The 27,628-nt window shown below is 40.3% G+C and overlaps 1 protein-coding gene across 1 annotated transcript in view; it reads left to right on the plus strand.

Annotated features, from left to right (window-relative positions):
* vps50 (VPS50 EARP/GARPII complex subunit) overlaps positions 1–27,628 on the plus strand; it is a 105,742-nt gene that overhangs the window by 53,038 nt on the left and 25,076 nt on the right. Inside the window, exons 14-22 of the mRNA XM_038724686.1 lie at positions 6,544–6,635; positions 6,811–6,905; positions 8,076–8,174; positions 10,771–10,861; positions 12,309–12,494; positions 14,289–14,407; positions 15,805–15,911; positions 17,047–17,168; positions 21,582–21,662. Coding sequence (XP_038580614.1) covers positions 6,544–6,635; positions 6,811–6,905; positions 8,076–8,174; positions 10,771–10,861; positions 12,309–12,494; positions 14,289–14,407; positions 15,805–15,911; positions 17,047–17,168; positions 21,582–21,662 — 992 coding nt within the window. The remainder of the gene's footprint in view (positions 1–6,543; positions 6,636–6,810; positions 6,906–8,075; positions 8,175–10,770; positions 10,862–12,308; positions 12,495–14,288; positions 14,408–15,804; positions 15,912–17,046; positions 17,169–21,581; positions 21,663–27,628) is intronic.

Below are 27,628 nucleotides of genomic sequence, written 5' to 3' on the forward strand. Positions count from 1 at the left end.
CTCCCAAGCCCTCTGTTCTTGTGCCTTTTAGTGGATGATGCAATTATTTTCACCAGTTTGAGTTAATGTCTCAAATTACTACCAATGTTATTGGGGTCTCAAGGGCAGTGTTTGAAAACTACCAGATGAGGACATACATTTAAATTCCCATGATGTGTTTGATTAAGCCCTGCCACGAATTCGTTATTAGAAATCATGACTAGTAGTAGCTAAAGCATGACAGTAGTGGCTGTGGAGGTAATATGAAGGATGGAAAGAATGGGATGAATTTAAAATGCATCATGAACACACTCCCAGTGAATGCCAGGAATCTCAGGTGAATAATACCAGATGTTTCATATAAACCAAAATACCAAGGCAAAGATTGAGGTGTATCAGTCTTGCATCCATTTCTGAGTATGATGATTGCAATCGGCTGGAGGACAAGATAAACATGTATGATATAGCTAGGTGCAGAGGTGTTCTTGCTGGCCAGAATTTAAATTTGATCTACTGTTATGTCCACCAAATTAGCTTGCCGGTCTCATGCTCAAAACGGCTGTTACCCATTCTTGGTAATAGGAGAGGCTTTCCCTCTCCCTAAGGATGAGACACATGTGACCATGTCAAGTTAATATACAAATCTGTTGTTGAAACAACTGGTGTGACTCATGAGACTGTTCGTGACACAGAGTTCATGGTTTGATGCACTCAGATTATTAACAAAGTTGTCCTGAATTTGAAGTTAGTAGCAGATGCAAATAATGAAGATTGCTGTCGAAGGAAAATAACACTTTATTCTACAAAACTTCTTAAACACCTATTAAAATTGGTGATTAAATCATCGTCGTCCGTCTTTTTCACTTGCTTTAATAAGATACAATGTACTTAATGTTTGGTTAGACTTCTTAAGATGGACAATTGTTGCCTTGAATAATCTTGAGGCATGGGGTTGCCCATTAATGGCGTGGAAGGGGAACCCATTGTATCAAGCTACTGCTGCAAATAAAACTTGACATGAATTTCTCTCGAGAAATTTTCTCATCTTTGGTGTATTGAGCCTTCTGTCAGAATCCATAATAAGGCTGAGCAGATCCTCTCTGTTGCTAATTGTATGTCTCAGAGTTGATTAACACAGGCCCTGTGGGTAAAGTGCTGGTCTACATGCAGACTGATGAAAATGAACAGAATAGAGTAGGAAGGCCTTGTAAGGTGAACTGTGCTGCGTGGGATAGAGTTCTTCTTCCAATTTGTTTCTCAGAAAGGTCAGCTGCTACAGATGTTAATGATTAAGTGATTATTGATGAACCATGGTTAAGAGTACTCCAGTACTATCAAATTACCATTGCAGTCCGCTCACATTCACAGTGGACACTTGGATAGCGCAGAACCAGAGATATCGTCTTTTTAATTCCGTACATTATTCGTCCTTGTCAAAACCTGACACTTACATTACCCATAATGCAACTCTACGACTGACAGTTCAGCTGGAGATCCTAGTGTGTTGTACTAGTACAGGCTAATGAAGACTCGAGCTGCTAGCCTTAAGCAGAGATGAAGAGCAGACTACAAATGTCTGGTAAACTCAGCCAGAGCTTACTCAAGTGACATCACTTGAGGCAATTTATCAGATTTCACACAGCTCCCTTTATAACCTCTGTAAAGTCTTAGTGAACAACGCTTTTTGAACTTTTTTGTCTATATCACCATGAAGGAATACTGTCAAAGAGTGAAGAGTTCTTTCAACATTGAAAAGCGGACTTAAATTATGTGTTTGTATGTTTGAGGTGTCACACTGCTTCAGAAAAAGAAAACACTACGCATGATTCATGCCTGGCTCCCTGTCTCTGACTAAACATCATCTGGTTTAATGGTTAATGAAGGGCAGTGTGTGTGACCTCAAGCACAAGATCTGCGCATATTCTGTCAATGACACATTTATGTTTTCTTCATTGCCCTTACACTGAAGACTGAAGCCTGGAAATTCTTGCCTCTTGAATGTCTTTCTCATCAGTATTCTTTTCCTCTCTACTGTGCGAATATTTCACTCACATTTGCCCCAAAAAATACATATGTGCAACAAGGAAAAATTATTTACGAGCATGGTGTGCGAGTAAACATTACAAGGTACCCTAGGCTACTAGTAGTAAGCTACTATTACACTAATTTATACCAGTTGCTTATTCAGCTTGTGGATAGTTAAGCTGCAGTGGACAGATGTAGATATAGCAAGAGCCAGGATGTCTTTGCTAGTGTGCAATACATGCTCCTTCTCTCCATCCTCTTCCTGAAAACAATATATTCCCTTTGTTCTATTTTACTAAAAATATTGTTCAGTAATCCTGTCTACATTAAGAGTGGCATGGGTGGTGCTGCTGTATCGTGTATGCATCCTTGGTTCAAAAACTAGTAGTTCCACATTATACAAGCTGCAGTGCGCCAATCAGAGTTTTCTGTGACAATAATGTTTTCACTCATCTGATGAGTGATCAGTGTTTTAAAAAGCTGTGTGCATGTTTTAAAAAAAACTTTAAATTTAAAAAAAAAAAAAATTTAATTCTCAGGCCGAGTGTCCATATACCAGGGTTTTAAAGAGGTGCTATTATGCTCATTTTCAGGTTCAAAATCTTAATTAGGGGTTGTACCAGAACAGGTTTACATGGTTTAATTTTTTAAAAACACCATATTTTTCTCATACTGCACATTGCTGCAGCTCCTCTTTTCACCCAATGTGTTGTACGCTCCGTTCTTGAGCTACAGAGTGATGCATCTTACTTGTACAAAATCTTTGTTGGGAGTTGCACATGCGCAGTTCCCAGGTAAGGACTACTAGCCAATCAGAAGCAGAGAAGGGCGGGTCGTAAGAAACAAGGTAGTGTGATCCAAATCAAAGCCGCTTCAGACTGCGACCGTAACCTAGCAGATGGTATAAGTTACTCACAAGTCCACAACATCATTGTTCCACATCTTTCCATCAGGACTAAACGTTGAACTGTTGCCGTTGTTCTGACGTTCTCTGCTGCCTTGCCGAAAAATGCTACCACAGCGCAAATCGATAGACTCGACTCTGCTCCGTTTTCCAGTGCAGATAGTACCCAGAGATAGCACGTAGCTTGTTGTCATAGCGCCGCCACACACAACTGCCGCAACGTAATGTTCAATGCGACACACAAACCAGCGATCCACACAGCTTTCTCTTTAAGTTAAAATGTTTCAACATTCCTCAGAATGTAAAGACAGATGAGCGGTATGAAAACCTTCCAGCTGTGTTTTCCTCTGCTGTTGTTGCTGCAGCGGTCTGTGTGAGCAGAGGGCTCTGTGAGCGGGCGGCTGGCCGGCCTCACACGCTCCTTACGCGGGTTGGCGCAGACTTCCCCCGCAGCCACTTGCGGAGCTCCTCAACTCTGAAAATATTCAAGCACTTTTGTTCCGCCATCAATTCTCATAAAACTGTCAATATTCGAAAGCTACACAGCTGATTTCTCACCTCAAAACTTCTCAGAAGTGGATTTAGTGATGAGTCCATATGAAAACAAAAATATAAAACTTTCTGTTGCTGGCCTCTGTCAGGCGCGCGCAATGATGATGCAGTGAATAGTGAATATTCTCTCTGACCAATCAGCAGTCTGTCGTGTTTTCACATTACATTTTAGTATCCCTCAGCTCGCTTGGAACCTCGAATGAGGTGAGGTGATTCGAAAAAAAGTACCTGGAAGCAGGTACAGGTGCAACATTTCTACAATGGAAAACCAAACAAAGGCGAGTCGTGCCAAAGGGCCTCTGCTCAGACTAGCCTGGTTTGAGGGCGTGCCTGACCCCCGCAAGCTGCGTGGCAAGCTTTATGACGCGTTTTCATTGTGATGTCACAAGTAAAGGAAGTGAAGTGCTGGACTACAAACGAGCTGTTTTCAAGCGGTTCAGAGCAGAAGAGGGGAACTCCCTTTGGGCTTTTTCACTTTGCAAACCTGTTACATGCGCAAAAAAGATATATCACACACACACACAGAGTGTAAATATGTATGTAGGGCTGGGCAATATAACAATTATTGCAATGTAATTTTTTTCTATAACAAATGTTCTATAAATGTTCAATAAATGTTTGATTTTATTCATTTGAATCATACATGAATTAGGACTTTTTTTTTTTTTTATTGATGTTTATTTTGTTAAAAAAAGAAAAAAGGACTGAAAAAAGCTTTTACTTGACTTACTGATTTTTCTCATCTATATTTGTTGACAAAGATTTTATCATAATTGTTTTGAATGTTCTAATTTAGACTTGTGAAGTGATCTGCTGTTTGGCATCAAGTGACCATAAAGAAGAGTTTAAACCACAATTAACCATCAGGTTTCCTCAACTTTCACTCAGGAGCAAACATCACCCATTAAACTCAAAAGAAATAACGATTTGCTACTTATTGTGATGATTATCAATATTGAAAGATATGCAACTTTTTATCATGATAACATTTTTGGCCATATCGTTACGTATGTAAGAAATTGTTTGTTAATTTAAAAAAAATCATGTGGGAGCACATGTACTCCTTGGGGAAAAACATCCATGGAAATTAGGGAAATTTCAAATGCTGCACAGATATAGCTAGCTCCCTCCATAGTAGTAAAAAAACAAAACGAAAAAACCACCCACAACATATAAACAAAGCAGCACATTCTATGGCAAATCACAACCACGTATTATGCATATCGTACATTACACATATTACACACAACCAGTTATAAGAACACAGTGAAGCTATTGAACACACAGCCTCAAGCTACATTATTTAAAATTTTAAGTGAGGCAGGCACAAATGAGTTTTTAAAACATTAGGGGTACTATATATCGTCTTCCAGGAGCTCATACTACTATATGGGTCAGGCAGTATTGTCTTTGCTTACTGAGAACAGACTGTTCATATATTGACTGGAGGGACTGGTGTTCTTTCCTCCCCATAACCTTTGTGGTGGTCTGTACCAGACAAGCATGCTTCAACTGAACAGTGAGATTTTAATACCATGCTGACATCCCTTACCTGACTATGCTCTCTAACACAGCTTGGTAGAATAAACACATAATCCTCTGATCTATCCCATACGCTCTGAGTCTGCTGTAAATGAGAACACACATTTTCAACATGGGTCTTCCAGCTAAAGGTGTTGTCCTAGTGAATGCCAAGGTACTTGTAAGAGCAGACCTGATTGATGGGTTCCTCAGTTTTTTTTTCTTACATTTAAAATTAGATGGTTGGTTTCACACCACTGCACACAACCCTATATTTCAGTGAAATAGCCCCAAGAGCTAGTGTCCTTGTGCAGTAGGCTGAGGAAATAAGTGTCATCTGAAAATATCAAAGTTTCTAAGGTGAATGTTCATACACAGCCCTGTAGGATATTATTGACCCTGACATACTGGATTTGATTAATCGAAAGTGAAATATACCACTTAATTACATAAGGATTGATAAGATTGTGTTTCGTTTTGGTGGGTAGGAAGGCCTTCCTTCCTACAAAGAGAGCCAGGACAGAGGCTTCCATGTCTACAAGCAGCTACCTTTTTAACAGATCTTTGAGACATTAAATCCCAAGGAAGAGAGCCCCTGCAGCTGACCCAGGCAGCTGGCCTTACTGTAGAGTGGAGAAATTGGACGATATAGAATTTCCTTAACAGGGTAAAAAAAGTACACCTCATGTTATAAAAGATCCCAGGTGTTGATATTTTTCTTATTCTGCAGACCAAAGTTAATATTATCTTAAAGTGAAAAGAACAAGGAACAACGAATATGTAATATTCTGGATACATTGAGAAGGGCATTACAAGCACACATTACACAACAAAAGCAACACATCAGCCAAACGAAAGTATTGCAGCTACAATGACATTGTAGCCTCTGCAGTGTTTGCACCACACGGTATTCAGTCTGATCGGTGAGAAGAAAAATGAAGCGCCCACGCACTAAGGAGTAGATAGTGAGCTGATGTTAGAGGAACCGCATTCTCTGGAGATGTTGGCTTTGTTTATGACTGCCTGACAGCGAACAAACACGTTAAGTGTCATCCAGTATTGTCCTGTTGTGTTCTAAGTCACTATCAGTCTTACCTCTCTTGAGTGACTCTGTGACCTTCACCCTGTCAGATTCGGACTGACAACCACAGAAAGTAGAGAGTCTTCCGCTGGAATTCCGGATGTACACATGGTCAAACAAACAATGAAGGACTTTTGACAATGTTCAAGCATGTCGGATCTGCAGCTCAACTACACATTTCCCCGTCTGTATTAAAATGCACCTGAGGAATTTATATTTCACCATTATCAAGGGGATATTTTTCATTTGCTTCCTCGTCAACTGTAAGAATAGTATTTTTTTTTTTACTTTTGTACGGATTCAGATGCAGTTTGCTCATGCATCAATGTGTAGATATCCATTTAAATAAGTAAATTAAATCCTTTGAGTCATGCTGAAATGACAGTCAAACAATAGATAAATAAGATGGATAAGTAATAGAATTTTATCAGTCCTGTTATTAGTTTTGAATCAGTCTTTGTGCTTTTTTGAATACCCCTAGATGATACAGCGGCAGCGGAGTCTGATGAGTTGGTGGTGGACCGTAGCTATGTAAAGAAGAAGCTGGAGCACGGACTGACACGGATCTGGCAGGTTGGAAAAAATAGCGTACTCTCTCTCTCTTTGAATGATCTGACCATGTCTCTTCCTCCCTCTCTGCCCCTAGTTTTTCTTTTCATTTACCCCCCCACCTCCTGTTCAACTCGAGAGTTTCTCAATCGCAAGTTCTCGCCATGAATCGCCCTGTCCCTCTCACTTCTCTCTTTAGGATGTCCAGTTGAAAGTGAAGGCCTACATCCTGGGGACAGACATGTCAAACTTCAAATACGATGATTTCATAGTGGTTCTGGATGTCATCAGCAGGTACTCCGCTGGTCCTGAGCAGCCAGCTCAACCACTTATTGGTCTTCATTATCTTGCTTTTTTTTCTCTCAGATGCAGTCTTCTTTTCTCTTTTTCCCCCTTAATTCCCACAGCACTGATTTGCTTTGTCATTTACTCACTAACTGACTCAAATTGTGCAAACACACATACTCTCTCTGAGAAAGTCCTCATTAGCCCATTTCAACACCCCACTTTGATTATATTTACTCCGATCATGAAAATGTGATACTCAAATAGGAAGTGCACACACCTTCATTACATTTCTTAAACTGTGGTCAAACTGTGTGTTGCTTGGCCTATTGTTACTGTATGTAGGATTGTAGTCTGTGCTCAGTAATTTTGAGGGTTTTAGGAAAACTTAGGTTGACATAGCAGCTCAGAGCAAAGTAAAAGAACAGATGCAGTAAAAACAGAATCAGTAACTTTCTACATAAATATTCAGTGTGTGTATATATATACACTGTATACACAAAGTATATGTTTTCAAGAAATTATGTGAGGATCATGTTAATCTGTTCTGTAAATTTTATGTCTAATGACTAATCCATCCCCAAAAGGGAGAAATTTACATTCAGTGTTTGATCTAATAAAGCCACTGTTTAGGTTACAGTAAGTTGTGAAAATGTCAAACTTGGATTGCTTACTATAGTTGCAGCGTTGTGTGGCCCCATTTCTTCAATACCACTGGTAAAAGTACATTGTCTGTCCCTTGACAGGCAAGTTACAGTTACCAGATAAAGTCAGTTGACATCTTGTCTCTGTGCCCCCGCTGGCTCAGCTGTCAGTCAAACATACGCAGTGATCATCCTCCAGAGACTTTCATGATAAAGGGCTGTTTCTTTATTCTTGAACAATTTTTTCCCTTTATTGAATGATAAAATAATATGAACAACAAATTTAGAAAATCACTTCTACATTTGTGACCTTAAGGATAGTTTATGCAGAAGCACAGTAGTCCAAATTCACAATGGTTGCCTCATTGTGTGCATGTGCACTGCGAATAAAGTTATTATCAAGGCTTTAAAGGTTTAATAGGCAGCCATCAAAGAGTCCAGGTCTTCTCGCTACAAGCTTTCACCTTCTCAGTATTTTCCTTCATCATTGTCTCTGTCATAATGTGTCCCACTATCCTTCAACCCTCTCTTCTAGGTTGATGCAGGTGGGGGAGGAGTTCTGCGGCAGCAAGTCAGAGGTCCTGCAGGAGTCCATCAAACGCCAGAGCGTCAACTACTTTAAAAACTATCACAGGTAAAATGTACCCATTGCTTCTGGATCATTACCTGGATCATGTGACACCTAGATGTGATTTCCGTTCATTCACAGGGTTGATGGGATTGATTGTGTGTGAACAGTTAGACATAGAGTGCATGGATCTGATGTCCCTGACAGTGCCCCGATTTTACTGAGAGAAAGTTGTTGAGATGAAAGTAGATAATTCTTGGATAGCTGGTTATCATGCTTGAAACTTCTACACACAATCACAACCATTGGCTGCCTTCATCATGCTCTATTCCCAGCGAAACCCTGTTTTTGAAGTAGACGTGCAATTACACAGTAACACTCACTGAGCTGGAAGCACATTTACATCTTGATTACATAACCCCCTGCCAACCACATGAATATGTATGCTTTCACACAGACAGTGCCACATCATCAGAGGTGGTTTGCATTGATCAGTGTTCTGATTGTCAGGAATCATCAATAAGATTCTTAAATATTAGATTGCTGATAAGCTTCCTTTCTGTGGCGCAAAATGGAAAAGGAGGGAAGCACAGAGGCATGATGGGATATGTCTCGAGGTTGGAGGTGATGAGATGGCGGTGAGCGGACCCCCCCCCAGCACCGTCAGTGAACTTTGACTGGCTGATGCCTGTATTTGTCTGTTACCTGTCTGCAGTAACACACTCTGTTATCGTGATGTATGTATTGTCTATGAAGATTCTCAGTCATCCAGGTCATAGTTATCCAACAAAGGTTAAAATCAAGGGCAACTGGACTTGGTTGAAGATACTGGAAGACGTTTCGTCCCTCATCCAAAGGACTTCTTCAGTTCTGACTGTGACGACAGTCGTTACAGTCGTTAAGACTACCTGTGGCCAAGACTGAACGACCATCGTTGGTATCTTCACCTGAGGCCAATAGGTTACGTTTGTTGAGTTTCCTGGGAAGTGATGAAAGGACAGCATTGTAAGTGGGGGATAAGTGGTGGCGTAGACCCCCTCCCCTGTTCAATGACGGCTTCTCAACCCTGGTGTAAATGGCTTCCTTGACACCTCTTTCAAACCATCCATCTTCTCTGTCTAAAATGTGCACCTGGTGGTCCTCAAACGAGTGTCCTCTGTCCTTCAGATGTAAGTAGACTGCAGAGTCTTGACCTGAGGAGTTGGCCCTTCTGTGTTGAGCCATGCGTTTGTGTAGTGGTTGTTTAGTCTCCCCAATATACAGGTCTGTGCATTCCTCACTGCATTGGACCGCATACACTAGATTGCTTTTCTTGTGTTTGGGTGTGCGGTCTTTGGGGTGTACCAGCATCTGTCTTAGTGTGTTCTTGGGTTTAAAAAACACAGGGATGTTATGTTTGTTGAAAATCCTCATGAGTTTCTCTGATACTCCAGACACGTATGGAATCACAATGTTGTTGCGTTTGACCTTCTTTTCCTCCTCCCCTGTAGTTTTGTTCTTTTTGGATCTTGTGGCTGTTTTCACAAAGGTCCATTTAGGGTATCCACAGGCTGTAAGTGCCCCCTTCAGGTGGTTCTGTTCCTTCTCTCTGGCTTGGGCGCTTGTTGGTATGTTTTCCGCTCCGTGGTGCAGTGTTCTCATGACCCCTAGCTTGTGCTCCAGTGGGTGGTGGGAATCGAACAGTAGGTATTGGATTTGGATGAGGGACGAAACGTCTTCCGGTATCTTCAACCAAGTCCAGTTGCCCTTGATTTTAACCTTCGTTGGATGTATGTATTGTTGGCCTGCGGGTGAAAAGGTGAATGACATTGTCAGGGTTCAGACATGATAAATATCTAAGAGCTGCACCGTTGGTCATTTTTGATGGTATGTTCATTACTAATTTTCTCTGAGTGATTGTGATGTTTTAATATCCTTTATGCATTGTTTATTTTTTAGTGTATTGACCTTTCAACATTATCACAGATGCATAAAGGCAATTGTCATATAAAATACTGAATTATTTTACTTTTTTTTAAAATAACATAAATAATAGTAAATACTAAATAGACAGAAAAAATTGAGTAAATGTTTCAGATAGACCCAAATTTGAAATGTGGGATTATGTAAGCTAAACTCTCATCTCATGTCATTTAGGAGTCCTTTTAAAGAATCTAACTGTAGGGAAATGGCAGTTCACTGAGCATACTGTACAATGTTGAAGTCGTTGCAATTGATATCCCATCTTTATTTTTGTGCCACAAGGCTTCCCTGTCTCTCGCCACAGTTCCATGTTCCTTCGCTTCTTATATGTCAAACGCCTTTAAGACAAGTGACTAGTGGTACTGCAGTTTTTGAAGTCAACACTGCTCGGACATTTTCACACAGAAAGACCTGATATTGACCCAGCACCAGGGTGGCTGTCTTGAGCTGTGAAACATATCAAACACCCCTCACCACACACTCACACAAACACACACACACACACACACAAACTATGCGTCAGTGACCTTTGCAGGCTTTTTTTGTGTCAGCACATTTAATCTAGACGCTGCTTGAATATACAAAATGGCTTAAGGTCAGTAATGGACAGATGTTGAGTTTTTCTTTTAACTTTTTAACTGTTCTTCTTGTCCTTTTGTACTCCATCCCCACTCCTTATCCTTCTTCCTCAACCCCTTAGGGCACGGCTGGAAGAGCTGAGGATGTTTCTGGAAAATGAAACATGGGAACTGTGTCCGGTCAAGTCTAACTTTAACATCGCCCAGCTCCACGTGAGTAAGAATCACATCACTGAGGCGAGAAAACAAAGCTTGGCAGCATTCATTTATTCTACCCTCATTCATCGCACGCCCCCCACCACTGTGATATTTGCTTATATGAAACATTTCTCTGTGTGTGTGTGTGTGTGCAAGTGTGTCAGCCTGTGTATCAACATAGAGGAGTAAAGGTCACTGCACATTAAAAAACATAGATGGAAATAAAAGGCTGTTGTCCTTTGTGGTGTGTAGGATTTTAATTCCCTGCACTCAAAAGTAACATAAATTTTTTATAAAAATAAACCTTCAATACCAAAGCCATGTATAGATCATGTATAACCACCACAAAGGTAACCAACTCAAAGAAAAGATCATTGTGCTCGCAACATGTTCAGCTCTCTTCACTTAGAAGCAGAAATGATAAATGGAAAGAAAGAGATGTCAGAAAGATGAATGGTGTTAATTCAAAGTCAGATTTTCATACATCTTGTTTTTCCCTTCATGCCTGTCTTGCTTGGGCACATTCTACAACAAAAACACATGGCAAAGAATCTTCATAATAAACCCACTGTCATGAGAAGTTTGTACGTCTACATTGCTGTATGGTAAACAGGGAATGTGCATTTATGCCTGGCTGACCTAAAAAAAAAAAAACAACAACAAAAAAAAACAGATTAAACTTTGGCTTTTTTGAATGCCAAAAGGTGCTACAGTTAGTTATATGAATTATTAGATTAGACACTCTTCTAGACACTGTGGCAATTTTCCAAAAGAGTGGCCTGTTATATAACAAAATATCCAGAAACCATTAACAATATACAACTGAAAATGGGTTAAAGTGTATTTTTCAGTGCACTGAAATTCTTTTTCTTCTTTTCTTGAAATTCATTTTTTTAAGTATTCTTCATATTGTTGCAATTGTACCCAAATTTTGGTTCTTTAATCTGTTGTCAAACAGAACATGCAGGCATTTCCTCACATCGGCGTCGGCACTTGCAGCCGTTTTTATCTCTAAAGTTCTTCCCAAACGCTACACACCATTTCTGACACAGGATCCATTTGAAATGATTTCAGTTCCTGAACTTGGAGCATGTCCCAATAAATAAAATATACTGGAAGGTTTGATACTTAACACCATCTTCAGCCTAAAGAAATGATGCAAGCAAAAGCGTATTGCCTTGCAAGCAGGCAGCCCACTTGTGTTTTTGCCTTTTGGCCATGCTATTTCCAGGGGAACATGCACCTGCACCTGCTCATAGATGTCACACTGTATTTTCAATCTACCACTGTTTTCGACCTAATCACAATTGCTGCTTTGAAAATGCAGACATATACATAGTTAGTAAAATGTTATACTGCATATTGTAGACTTTTTGTAACATAGTATCATTGGTAATGGCTTGACCAAACATGAACCTACATCCGTCTCTTGTGTGTCTCTGCCCCATCTTCTCCAATTCAGGAGTTTAAGTTCATGGGCCAGTGTCGTTCTCCGTCCGTTTCCCCAAGCAGACAGGCCGTGTCCTCGACCAGCCCGGCTCAGGAGGAGCTGTCTCTGTTCAAGCAGTACCTTCAGGACGGGAACCCCTTTGAGATGCATGCTGAGCACAAAGAGGAGGAGACTGAGGATGTGCTGGCATCTAACGGGGTAAGTGCCACTGCTGAATCAGTTGTTCATTTGTTCCACCAGTCATATTTACAAAAGTATGTCTAATTAATAATGCTACTCATTGAGGTGCGTCACCAAACAAGTTAATAAAGAGACAAGCTGGTTAAGTGGGACATAATCATTGTGGGTCATTAAGTGGTTTACAGCAGCCTTCAAACTGTCATCAACAGGGCCGCAACAAACTTTTATTAGCGCTGTAGGGCCAGCAGAACCTGCCATGACTATAAGAACACTCTACTCTGTGTTTTGTGGTAAATATGCTGTGTTGCTGTCACTCTATATTGTCTAGTAAAACTACCAGGCCTCTCACTTTATAGGCCATACATAATTAACAGAAAGGAGAGATTGTTATTTTGCTTCTTGAAATGCCTGTTTGGCTGAGCATCTATCTTAGTATGCTTTGTGCAACTGCACCTTCAGAAACCAAAAGACCAGCCTAGCTAGATTTGTAGAGGGAGTGTAATCCTCTTGTCTAGTGAATGTAAGCGCTTATGCTTGGCTGACAAATCTGAATCTGAAATCATAATAGGTACTGCACGATAGATTATATTAACAACGGACAGACAGTGGCTACTATTGTGTGGTTAAGAAGTAAGAGGAGAATCAATAAACATCCCACTGTATGTGCAATAGCAATGTACTGTTAGCAGCTGCGCTTATCTGAAGTCAGCGCCCCCTTGTTCCTTGAGGCAAGTTTCAAGCCTGTTATCACATGCATCAGCATTACCATGGTGGTTACTGGCAAATTGTTATTGCAGAGTAGAAATCGCTTCGTAGACACTGCTGCACTTCTGCTGTAGGGCAGAGTCGCTGCTAGCAGTGGCAGCCTGAACCACTGCCTCTCTTTGTTGCATTTCTCAGCAGTAGATTCATACAGACCCACTTTTGACATCTTTGTACGTTATAAAATGTGAAATAATAACTTCTGTGCTTAAATACTTGTAAATCTCAAATGGCTGTTCTGAGCTCTGATAACAGACTAAGGTGTAGTGACACCATAAGACAGAGAGAAGTCAAGGCTTCTATAGGGTTCAACCAGATATCCACACCATAGATTCAGTGATGTAGAGAATATTGCCTGGTACTATCCATGTTATACACATTATATAAGCTCCTTCTATGACTGCTATAAAGCCCAATATCGGTTTGTTGTGCCTTCATGGCTTATTTGTTAAAGAAACAATATTTCTCTTCTTGAATGGAGATTACACAGGTTCCCTGACACATCACACACTTTTTTTAATATTATATATATATATATATATATATATATAATATTGATATATCTTCTTTTCAGGCTCAACCAATCCAAAGCAATAATGCACTATATAACATATTAGGCTTACAGAAACCCAAGCTTGGCTTGCTCTTAAGCTTGTAATCCTTTCAATATGGCTGTTGTGCTGCCTGAGCTTGCAGTTAAGGACAAAGGAAATATTGTCTTATTTCAGGTGAGCTTGAACCAAACTCTCCTCTGTAAGGTGAACGAATGTTCCGTTCTGTTTTTCCTCAAACCAGTCATTTCATGGTTATGCACCCATTAGAGCTAAAAGATGGAGTTGTAACATTTTCTTTTCAAAAATATTTCAGATAATTTAATTATAGCCCATTTTATTTCACACCTGATGTAAAGTGTCAGCAAAGTTTCACGGCATGGCAACAATGTTTCACTTGTGTTTATCTTCTCACTTCCTTTGTACTGTATCTCTTCTTTGCACTTGCCCTTTGTCTTTCGTGACTTCCATCTGATCTTTCTCTCCCCAATTTGTCAAGTACGAGTCAGATGAGCTGGAAAAGAGCGTGTATCAAGATTATGACAGCGACAGTGATGTCCCTGAGGAGCTTAAGCAGGACTACGTTGACGAGCAGACGGGCGATGTCCCCCACAAGAGGTCAGTTCCAAATCAAATTGTTTTTCCAAATTGCACAGCTCTAGGGATGACACGTCAACGTACATGGTTTATCCAGGTGTCCATAATTTCTACTCTTCGCTATTTCAGATTTGTGAAAGTTAGTGAACATGTGCAGACAAAGAATGTTAATCACAAATAAATCAATAAAACCATATGTCCTTGAATCTTTTTATGGAGGTTCTAAAAGGATGTGAAGTCATGCATTACACCACTTTTTATGCATTCAGCGCTGATAATTTTAGCTCACCTCTGCATAACCCTGCTAAAGAGGCAGAAACCTTATATAAAACTGAAAAATTCTCTTTCTCCCCACCTCCGCCTTCGTGATTGGGGACTACTGAAAGATTAGTCGCTGTTTTATAAAGACAGAGGAAATCATACGCTCCTCTGCACCTCGTGTAAAAAGATTAATTTTCATTTGAAAGAGAATTTAGCATTTTGTTTATTTTTATTATCAGGGAAGTCCTATAATTAATACACACAATTACCATATTAGCATGTCATAGCTGTAATTATTTATGTCATCCTCTCAAGTAGACGTAGTGTGCGTCATAAATAACCACATAAATCTGGGTGCTTTTGATGCAGCGGTATTGAGTTTTGAATTTTATAACCATCCTTGTTCATTTCGTAGTGTTTTTGTCAGTAAACCGACTGTGTGTGTATGTATTGGACTAAATTATTGAGAACCTTGGATTGTGTCTGTATGTGTACTTGTGCATATCTGAGAGCTCACATCAAATTTTACACCGGATTTGCACGGGGAACAAGACATATAATACTATTACTAATTCAGTAGCTCCTCATTACAGAAGCATTGCTTTAATGACCATTTCCTGTCATGTAATCTGCAATGACTTATTAATGGTATCGTGATGTTTGTGCTCCGTGTTGAGTGTCATTATTTCACAGGCCTGACACGCCTGATATTTCTGCTTTAATTCTCGCTACATTCGATATCCTGCTCCCCACTTGCATTAACCTGACATTAGCCTATAGTAACTAAAATGCAAATTTCCCTCTCTTTTAAGCAAGAATCACTAATAGTTTATTATTGAATGGGTCGTGTGGTCACATCCAGAAATTAGAAAGGCCCATGTAATGATAGCTGGCTAATATGGCTCAATGATCAGTGTCAGGGGTCTGGTGCTCCAGGATCACCAGTTCAGAGACTTCACTACTGGGGTCCTTCTGTGTTTCCTGCATTGTGTAAAGGGTTCTGATTGATCAATTACAAGGCTCTGACCCTCAATGAGATTTTGAACCTGGCCAATCATTGCCGAGGATTAGTGATGTTAACATATATTACTGAGTCTTTCCTTTTCTCATGACTCTGCCCTACTTTCTCTCTCACCCCCACATTCTGAATGCGTCAGTGCGTCCCGAGAGACCATAAGAAGTAAGAAAAAGTCAGACTACAACCTAAATAAGACCAATGCACCGATCATCACCAACACCACCCTGAACGTCATTCGGCTTGTCGGTAAGTCCTGCACGCATGCACACACGCACACACACACACTCCACTTCTTACCTCTCCCTGGGAGCAGGCCACAGTGAGTGTCCTCTCTAGCCTGCTGAGATTTCCATTTATTCATCTAGCCAGCAGCTCATAGGGATTAGCATGCTCACGTCTCTGCTTCTACCTGTGTGACTGAGCTGCACTAATAATGGTTAGCCTTCGCCTTTCGCCCTGACTGTTCGCTTTCAAAGAGGTGCTTTGTGGCATGGCTTTGAAGACACTGGGGCCCTTCCTTGGCATTGCGTACCCTTTGGCGATGTGACCCCCATAATGTGATTTTCATGTGTGAAAATGAATTAGACGAGGCGGTTATCTTTCCTCTGTGGTTGTATGGCTGAATTGAATCTTGAATTAATTTAATAACTGTAATAACAGATCTGCTGTTATTCTTGACATTTCAAACAATAAAAAAATGTCGTTTTCATTTCAACGGTTTAAACGGTCCCTTTTTTTGTTCATACTGTACAAGAAAAAATTGTTTTTCACACAATTGGTAATATTGATTTAGAGCCATGTGGCAAAATTTAAATTGTCAAAACTGCGTAAAAAGCCCAAGTTTGGTTCCAAGCAATCACTTCTAATTCAGTCTTCTCAGCTCTTTGATGGAGTTAGATTGCCCCCTGAGTTAATTTGTGCAGAATACAAGAGAGAGGGCGTGAAAAATGAGAGTGTGAGAGAAATAATTATGTCTCAGTGGCAAAGCCAGCTAGATTGAGTTTATTTCTTCTTTTTCCCCTCCATTCATCATTTGGGAGTCAATGGTAACCTTGTTACCCCCTGTACCTCTGTACTTATTGCTTTTATTACCTTCTTGCTTAATGAAATCCTTGCCCTCGAGCATATGCAAATGCAATGTGTTCCTGCTGAAGTTCCCTAAAGTATGTGATTCCACCATGATTAACTTATCTGTACTTTGACTCCTTTGATTTCCTAAAAGATTTACTTAAGAACAAAACCATTTCATTCATTGTAAACTGATACTGGGTTAAAAGAACGCTTATGGGTGTCCATGGTATCAAACCTTTCTACGCAACCAGGAACACACAAAGCTCAAAAAACTTCTGGTAACGTTTTATTTTCTGCAATTTCCTTACAGGGAAGTATATGCAGATGATGAACATTCTGAAGCCGATCGCCTTTGATGTCATCCACTGTGTGTCACAGCTCTTTGACTACTACCTGTACGCTGTATACACCTTCTTTGGACGAAATGACATGGTACAGTATTTCTGAATTGCTATCCTGCTGTTTGATTACACACTGTATATTTATGTTGAAGAGCAACAAGCAAAACACAGACACATACTCATAGCATGCTTTAGAGTAACTTCACACTAGATTTTGGATGAAGGTAACTTGGCACTGGCCTCTTTGGGTTCAAAGAAGATCTGCAGCAAAACCTTGTGTTTTTACATGTCTGACTGTCTCCATGGTCACCATACTGTAAAACACGCATTGACTTTGGGAAATAGAACAGTGGCGTATCCTGATGTTTGTATGAGTATTGAGATGCGGCCGGTGTGTGTAATTACATAGGGAAGCAGTTGGGTTGCTTTGGTGGCTAAGAGGGTGAAGGTGCCAACAGTCATCTCCGATCTGAGTCCCATCTGTTGTTTCCCATCTCTCTCCCCTTTTTACATAAAAGCATACAATGCTCCACAAAAATATAAAACACAAAAGAATAAGCGAACAATAGGCACAGGTGTTTTGATGTGCATCATCCCTTACATTGCGACTAAAAAATAGTATTACTTCTGCTGCATTTGTGATGTGATGCTTTTAAGAAAATTGCCTGCATTTATTTCTAAAGATGGATTTCTTCATGTTCATTAGATGATTTACAGTGAGATGGAGAATAACTATCTTTTCTCGTTGCTGTCTGTCTCTGTAAAAGTTTCAGCTTAAAGATATGTTACAGTCTGCGGGCCTAGTCTCCTCCACTCCATCTAACAACTATTATCTCATTTATACTGCGCTTCACAAAGAAAGAAAACCGCATTTGTGTCAGTGTCGCCCTCAGGGAAGTGATAATGATAGCAACAAAATGACTCTTGTCCCATCGAGGTGGAAGAGACAGAGAGGATGAGCGCTCCGCGGGGGCCACTCTGATACAGATTATTGGTGTTTGTGTGAGCCATGGAAAGATAGGGGACGGTTGGTGACACACTGGTTGTAAATTGACAACTTGCCGAGTGGTCACTTTTCTCATGTTTCTTAAAATGACCACTGCGGGTACATGTTGTCTGTCTTTCTCCGTATCACCATCTGCCTTGTCTGAAACTCTCTTTTCCTTCTTTACGCATACTGTATATTGTATACTGTATATTATTTCTCAGTCTATTCTGCTGCATCCCACCCATTTTTTCATCTTTTGTGCCACACAGCATCTTACATGTTCTGCCCCTTTCACATAGTATCACGTGTCGTTCACCCCTTCTACTTTTTCTACTTTTGTGACTCTCTTTGTCTGTCTGACTTCATCCCTCTCAAACTCTCACTTTTTCATTTTTTCCACCGCTGTACCTATAGTCCTCATTAAGTGTAATTTCATGAACCCACACATTTCACGAATAGTCTCACTCAAAGAGGCACCAAAAGTAAAATGCTAATGTCCCTATGAATCTTTAAATAGCTTATGGAAATTGCTATACACATACGCTGGTATTTTGACCTAGGCTCTGCTCTCTTCACACTGATGGAATCAAGAAGGAGCTGCTTGACTTCTCCACTTGAAGAGTAATGGGTGACATTAATATTCAAAAGGGTAAATACCCCATTATCTGTGTATATTGGCGCTGTTAAGTTGAACTGCACTATTGACTCTGCCACACATATGCTAAAGATGCATTGTGTGTCGTGCTCACAGATTTTCCATTGCCATTAATAACTGGGCTTTCTGCTGCTGGGAGAGGCAGATTTACAAACAGTTTTTTTAAAAAGTGATTAATCTTTCAAAATTATGGAAAGCTGTGCCCCGTGGGTTTAACCTGGATATTTCACTGAAGTGTGTTCTAAAAAGAGACAGACGAATGTAGTAAGAAAAAGAGCCAGAGAGGAGTGTGAATTGAAAGATGGAGGGAAGATAAGGATGGAAGTCTGCGTACTTTGTCTCCCTGTTTTTCAGTATAATGCAGAAAGAAGGGAGGAGAGAGGTTGGCTACCAAAACAATGAAGTAGGAAAGTGACGAGGCTAGGGAAAGAGAGAGAGCAGATCAGGAAAGTATCTGACACTTAAATAGATGGCTTCTCTGAAAAATGAGAAGTAATGCAAGAAATAGTTATTTTTCATTGTCGACTCCAGACTCCCACTGACATTTCTTCATGCACAAGCGCAAGTCAACGTTCTTTACACAATTAAAGTGACTTGTGATATAAAATAAAATATTCACTTCTTTCTATCTTCCGTAAGATAATTGTGAGCCAGGATGACTTAAGATTATAATATAAGGGACTGGTCCTTCAGTGGTAGCCAGGTTAGTTAGGAGTAACAATTTCTCCCTCTAATGCAAAGTTATTTAACTCCCTTAGTATGAGGGCCAGGTAAGTAAAGGGGTGATCCAGCAGTTTAGTATTGCACTTCTCTAAATTTGGAGGACAAAAAAAAGAATGGTCAAAATACAAGCAGCAGAGGTTGAGATATCCTGACTTTTAGTCTCTAGTATGGGTCAAAATGCCACAAAAACGCTTGATCCTCAATTTCCCATGGTAATCAATAGCATCGTTCATTAGACTCGCCCTACCTCTTGAACGCCCACGTCTTTCAAACCCCACGTCTCATTCTTAATTTAGCTTCTTCTACAAGTTTTCAGTCGCATGCCAAGATAACCCTGATGTTATCATGATGTCGTCATCTGTGACGTAGTTAGGGTTATTTTTTCCAGAGACACAGAAGACATACAACTTTTCACAGGCTGTGTAGTATTAATTGAAATAAGTAAACAGAACTTTATGTGCAATACCAGTGGGATGCTGCCTTTTAATGTGTTAATTAAAACCATATTGCCTTATCGTTTTACCATGTGCACACATTTGTACAGGGCGCAGTATGTGGACCTATACATGTCACCTGTATTGTGGTAGACTACAGCAGCTATTGTGTTGTGTCCCTTTCTCTTTTTCTCTTTTTTAAACCTGCCCACCCTACATAAGATGAATTGAGATGTGAGACCCCATTTATATCAAAATGTTTCAAGAGCTATTTTGGAAGTTTCTAAAAATAGTAAATCCAACTTGAAAGCTTTAAAACATATTTGAAGTTGACTATCAAGAAGCTTTGAACTCTTTGCTGTTAGAGTCCCTAAGTGATACTTAACTGTCAAACGTCACCAAGCTTTTTATCACATCTGAGAAATTGTAGAACTAGAAGTATGTTTCCTTTTCAGAACAAGTGCAAATTAATGTTTGGACACAAATGAGGAAGCTACCATTTGTCCTGCTAACGAAGTTCAACAACACTTAGATTTTCTTTACCTTACCTGGCAGTTTCTGATAAGTTAGAACAGTTTTGTTGTGGCTCTTGCATTAAAGGCCATTTCAATGTGAGGCAAGAATAGTGGAGACATGTACAGGATGGGGCTGAACAAAATTAATTGAAATCTTGTCAAAATCGCAATGTGGCCTACTGCAATTTTCATATCAGCAAGGGCAAAATGTGTGTCAAAATAGCATTTTAAATTAAGCATTGTCGTGCTGCAGAGATGTCCTGGCACACACATCATGTTCTACAGACTTCAGAAACATCTTTGTTTGGTTCAGATCCCTGCAAAAATTGCACCATAATTCATGTTCATGTTTTTTTCCACTGAAAATGAGAATAATGATATAAACGCAATCATTCCCTCTGATATCATTTTGCAATTTCAATATCAGTCAAAATAATCGCAATTAGATGTTTTTTCAAAATCGTTCAACACTAGTAATTCTACCCTTTACTTCAATTCATCTAAATCTGTTTGTTTGCTTCTTTCTTTATGTTTTTCCCCCTTCAGTTATGTAATACTTCCTCTACTGTGTTATTATTTTTAATTTGCGATTTTCTGCTGTCCATTTGTCACCCATAGCCTGTCCCAAGCCCGTCTTTGCCAACACATGGTGGCAGAGAGGCGGGCACTGCCAGGGTGGTGGGCCCTGCTTGCTTGGTAAGAGTAGATCTCCGGAAGTATTATTTTGAATACACAAGGTTGTCCCCTGCCTTTTGTCCAATATACTAGTGAACACTTGTGTGGTGTGGTTGATCTGAAGCCCTTGAGGGTGTGCGTGATTTGCTTTCTCAAGTGACATTCAGCACATCTGAAATTGATTTTGGAAGCATTTAGTTGTTGAGTTTGCTGTGCTTTCACCCTCTCCACCATTCTCGTTTACCTTTCGTCTGTCAACTACTGTAGGCAGTGTGATTGTCTGATTTTGATGTCTGTTCCTCCCAGTTACTCCTCCCTCTTTTGGATTAGAGTCGACTAGAAGCAGAAAGTAAAGAGATTCTCTCGTCTCCGGCTACGTGAGATGAGAGCAGATGTTGCTGTGTGCGTGCATGCTTTCACACTCTGCTAAAGTGTGTGTTTTTATAGAGGAATGTGTGTGTGCACAGTGCAGACACTAAGTGTGTGTGTGTGTGTGTGTGTGTGTATCCTACAGTATGAGTCATCAGGCCTGGGTCTTATCAGCAGCAGACTGAGAACCACACTGAACCGGATCCAGGAGAGCCTCATTGACATGGTAAGACGGTAACTCCTTCTCTCTTCCTCTACTCTCAGTCTCACTTTCTCTTTTTCCATCTCTCGTTACCTCATTGCCTGTCTCATTTTCTGACACAAACATGCTCTCTCCACACTACCCCCAACCCCACCCTCTCGCCCTTTTATGCCTCTGCCTGTATTTTTTTTCTTTTTTTTTTTTTGCCCATGCAACCTATCCATCTCGACCATATGTGTGGTCTTATTGTTGAGAGTGCCCACAGCCCCTGTAGCCACAAAATGCATTATGGGTCATCATTATCTGGCCAGTGGTCACTCACACGTACACACGCGCCTCTGTCTGTTTAAGTGGCCACACCAGTGTGGATGTGTGTTATTCCATTAGGGCTCTCAGTCACTACTCCCCTCTGTAATACTACATAGTGACAATTAGCCTGGTACAGTCCACACTCGCTACACTTTTGTCCGATAGTGTGTCTGTCTGTGTCACGTCTTCCTTTCATTTGTCTCCATATATCAAACCATCAGACTGCATTTGCCAGCCTGTGTTCAAAGAAGCAATATTTGGACTTGAATCTGGCCCTAATCTGCATTGCCACTGACATTTTACTCCCCCGGAGGCGAATACAAAATTGTGTTGATGTTATGGCTTGCTAAGAGACAAAAAACAATGAGATGTGTCCCTCAAGTCTAATTATAGTATTATAAGTGTGAGTGAATGGCTCACTGAACTTATATTTTAGTCATTCTGCCTTGGATTCAAAGGTGGACACTAAAGACGGTCTGTCTTGTGCATTGTTAAGACAGAAATGTCCAGTTGTGAAGCTCAATAAACCAGACATTAGCTCAGCTTTTGTTTCAGACAAATATAAAGCCCAGAGCTGCTTTATTGGGAAAATAAAGTGGCCAATATTGCTTTTTCATAGTTTAATTAGATTTGTATTCTATGTCGCAATCTGTGACTCTACTACAATACTCTATCAGCTGTGGAAATGAAAAAGAAAATGTATTCTTTTCCCATGGTGAGATCCTGAATAATGTTATTTCATTTTTCATTTGCAGAGAACTTGGGGGGGCTTACTGTCGAATATCATTTCTAATTTCATCTGTACATTGACGTAACACCACACACCAGACTACAGGACAAACTAATGTGCCATTTTTTTAAAGAAAAGAGCTGGCAGTAACTTGATTATTGATTTCAGCTGAGTCATGTTAACGGCTACCTGTCAAGGCCAGTGACAAGCCGCCATGGCAACCATCATTTTTAATGTGTATCCCATCAGAATGTGAAGTAAGGTGAACAGAGTGAATTGTTTTCCAACCAGCGTTTCTTCTTTGCATGAAGATATAATCAGCACTTTTCCATGGTAAGGTGCATACAGCATGCAAAGCACCGTTTTAAAACAAAGCAATTATTTGACACCGCAGCACAATGACATTTCACTGTGATAACAATGCTGGCTACATGGCAGTCATGTTTATAGCTTAACATTTCAGGAGAGGGAGAAATCTAAAGCAAAATAATGCAGTAAGGCAGAGGGAAGAAAACAGAATAACAAATGATTAAAACTTTAAATTGCATTAAGCAGTGTGATGCAGCGACACGTTTTCTTCCCTCAGGGGGGACTATAGCAACTATTTACACGCCAGTAATTTTGTGTCTGTGTTGTGAGCCACTTTCAAATGTCAGACAAGCTCGGTGCTCAGCTGCCTTCTGTGGACATCATATCTGTCCTCTGAACTGTTCACCTGATCGCATGGACAAATGGACAGGCTGGGTGGAGATAAAGAACAGGAGAGTGTGATGCACTGAAATGTGTGTGGGGTTTTTTTGTCTCTCAAGAGACAAAACGATGCAAAACCTTTAACACGTGCCTGTGGCCATCACAGGCTCAGAGGGAAACCACCTCAGAGAGAGGGCACAGACTCAGGCTTTGTAAATATACCCATCCTTAATCTAATGTATTGGCAAATGCTTTTAGTCTTTAGTTTTAGCCTTTACCATATGCAAAACTATTTTAGCTCATCTCAATAAATCATTCAGTGCTGGAAAAATGTCCTATTTTCCAAACTAACACAGCACTCCCTTTTTTCCCCCCTCGCCTCTCTCGCTCTCTTTCTGCCCTTCTTTGTTTCACATCATGATCTGCACACAGAAATCTTGCGGATACACACTTTCCTTTAAAAGTATTAATACATATTTAATATATATACATGTTTGAAAAAAGAAGTTGCTATTTGCTTATTGTCAATTATAACAATTTAGATCCAGTTTCATTGGAAGTGTGGGCACATGGATTATAAATCCCCTTTTTTAAAATATAGCTGACTTGATGTATTCCCATTGTGTACACAAACACACTTCCCCACCTGCATACGAATACACACACTCCAGAGATTGCAGCAGGGTAAACCTCATTTGTAAACAGATTATAAAGTTAATTGCACACTGCATTTCAATTGAGCGACCAAATCCTTGTGGTTTTGTTCCCCTGATCTGCCGTCGCAACTGTTTGATTTCAAAACCAATGTGCTGGTAATGACTCCGGGTCCCATATGAACGGCAGCGAGATTCCATCTCATCTTGTCTCAGGTACAGAGTGGCTTCAGCTTAAATAAGGAGCTCCGGGGGGGAAAGTAAAAGATCATCCCTTTGTTTATGTTCTATTTCTCTGCCTCCGTTACTCTTGATTACCTTTCTGAAACCCTTTCGCTTGTCTGTGTTTGACAGTTTCCATTTTGAGTTCACTCACTTTTGACTTTGCATTTTTCATTGCGAGTGTTTGGAAGGTTGTGAGGTTAGGGAGAAACTTCTGAGAGTGGCAGAGTTGTAATTGCCTTGTTCAATTATTCAACGTTTTCCACAAAACACTTGTTACATAATGTTTAATCACATACGCTGTCATCAACACCAGTTTCAAGTTCAAATGTGTCATCTTTACCTGAACGTGAAGCTCTGAACTGAATACTTTTACTTGAAATCCTTGCTCAAAACAATTCTAGTCCTTTGGTGATGTTGCTTGGGGGCAGGTTATATGAAAGTGCCATATCAGAATAATGCCACAATCCCCATCTGTGGCCAAAATGTTCGCTGCCAGAAAGTTCAGCTGTGACAGCTGTTGAGAGCCACTGCCGCAGGCAACATTGTGAAGAGAGCTGCCACAGGTAAACATTTGCAATGAAGGCTACCTCTGGTTAATCCTCCTTTTTTACTTCTCTTAATACTCAAACCACCAGTATTTACTCTTTCAATCAGTCAGCTATTTTTTCTCACTTTCTCTCTCTCATTGCTCTCATTTCTTCCCATACTTTTCCTCCTTCCGTTTTATCCGTTTGTCCCATCGCCTCCTTCTCTTCTCCGGCTGTGTGCCAATGATTACATGCCTCTCAGCTCTCAGCACAAACAACCGCTTGTAATGTTCCTCCCAGTTTATTGGTGCTTGTGTCATGTGCTTGTAGGTGTATTTATTCCAGTCTTCACCGTTATATGAGGCACTGGCTAATGTCTCTCACACACACACACACACACACACACACACACTCTACATTTTCTTTCACACTCAAACACTAAACCCAGTCATTAGTTCTGCGTCTCTCACGGGGGCACATCACTGTCCAGACTGGTCTCTTTCTTGTGGCCTGCTGTCTCTCTCTGTGAATGGCTCAACAAGCCAGAGGGGATTGCCATTTGACAGGGATTAAAGATCATAATTAAGCTCCATGGTATGGCTGTTTATGCTGTAGTTGTCAGGATATCAAAAGTATTGACATTTTTGTTGGGGTTTCAGTGGAAGACAGGCACACACTTCATTGATAGGCCTAGCTGTAGGTCATGCTCCTCAGCTATGATGCGGAGACACGTAATCCCCTTGGATACAGTAAGTCCGCTTCCTGTCTCTAACTTCCTCGTCAACTTCTGCCAATGACTCATCACATCTCCCGGTGTGACAGACATGGTAATGAGAAGAATTATACACTTAGATTTTAATCCTTTAATTTGTATTCTGCGTTCTCCTCCTACACTTTGGTTCACTCCTGTTCAGTTTTCTTAACTCGGGCATTCCATGAACGTTATTTCCTACTTGTACCTTGGCTGTTTTGTCATGCCAAAACAGGTGAACGGACCAACAGCTATGGGAAAAGAAGTTGCCAGAGATAGCTTAGGAGGTGCCGGATGGTGTCCTACAAAATAAATGAAGGCCTTAATTCCATTTGACATTCATCTAATGAGAACCAAATTTGTAGTATTAGAGTGACAAAGAGGTGCAGTAGGATCCACTTGACAGTAATTGCCTGGCAGCCAGTCCACTCGACTCGGCCATAAATCTCTATGGAATGGATTGGAGAGGAGTAAGCAGTCAATCACGATAGATTGAGACACTTCAACTGAGAGATCACTTTTCAGCTCCCCAGCTGGAAGCTTCCTTCATGACAAGAGTGATTACAGAATTATCAAGCTCTTAGAGTTTACAGAATTTTTCAAATAAAGGATTTTTTATTGTGCTGGGTAATAATATTTTAAAGTTGTTCAGAAGTTCAAAAGCCCACAATGCTTAAGGTTATTGTTAGGTTAAAGCTACCCTTGCTATTATTTGGAAGGTGGGGGCGCCAGATTGGCATTGGATATCACTGTACAGTCCCTTACCTTGGTACCTTTACCTTTGTTCCAAAACACAAAAGCACTCAATGTACTGTTTAAGAAGACTGATATAAGTTGCAAACATTTCAGAAGCTAAAACCAGTGCATTTCTTTTCTCATTTTTGTTGTCCTTAGTTATCAAAAATCGATCAACAGATCAGCTATTTGTTTCAGCTCTAGATGAATACTGATGCTTGAATGTGGCTAAGATGAAGAAATCACCTGTTTTGATAAATTCCTGGATTAAGAGATGTGTTGGGTGAATTTTAAATCCCCTGAAAACTTGGTTTCAAACATTAGATTCAACCTATAGTGAGACGCAGCACAGACAAAAACACAAACACAGAACTTTTTTTGGTATGTTTTGGTAGATGATCATGTGTTCATGTAGAACAACATTGCTGATAGTAAAAATCTAATGGAGAGAACAGGTTTTCAGGGCCTTTACGATTTAATAGCATTTGTATATCTTTTCTCATAACCACTTACGTTGAGGACTACTTCTTGTTCATCCCCCAGGTGTATATAACTTTACTTCTCACAGTTCAAATAATGGATGCAGCAGATTTGATATTGAGAGGGAGCTCTCGTCTGACAGATAGGGCCTCCCATACCCACCACAGAACTACCTCAGGCTGTTGCTCAAAATTGAACTGCTCACAACAAATCACCCATGGACGTGCGGGGGAACCCCAATGATAAAACAGATGCTTCAGCAGAGGTGGGCCTGACTCAGCACTTTAGAAAAACAGAGAATTTGTCAGAGCCAATGAAACCAATGTCCTGTAATGCTGACCGTGGCTACTTATGTGTAATAAGGGAGCCAATACCTATAGTTTTTCCCCAGTGCACACTTGAAGTATTGTTGTTTGGGAAGTGCTGGATATGAGCTTTTTGGTGGTTTTGTAGTCATAGTCATGTTAAAGGTGCCATAGAATGCTCATTATTTAGTGTTTTTAGTTGTATTTAGGGTTTCTACTAAAAAATGTTTACATGCTTTAATGTTCAAAAAACACATTATATTTGTTACACTGTCCACTGCTTCAGCACCTCTTTTCAACCTGTCTGAACACTCAGTTTTAGCTCAAGTCTCCCTAAAAGCCCACTTGCTTCTAATCGGCCAACTTACCCCTGCGCGGAAGCGGGGCGTAGCGTAGCCGTACTGTGCTGAATCAAGTCCTGCCATGCGAGACTAGGCCTCACTGATTACTGTACAAAAATACACTTTATTCACTGGTTTTATTGAAACTGGATCAGAGTTGATGGAGAAAATATTGTCCGTTTTTCCCTCTGATGTCCTCCGGCTGCTCTGCCTCCAATTTTTCCAATTTATGGAGTTTATATGT

The sequence above is a fragment of the Micropterus salmoides genome, unplaced genomic scaffold, assembly GCF_014851395.1.
Source record: "Micropterus salmoides isolate LMB-PRFRI ecotype aquatic unplaced genomic scaffold, ASM1485139v1 Ms_hic_scaffold_17, whole genome shotgun sequence".
Lineage (NCBI taxonomy): Eukaryota > Metazoa > Chordata > Actinopteri > Centrarchiformes > Centrarchidae > Micropterus > Micropterus salmoides.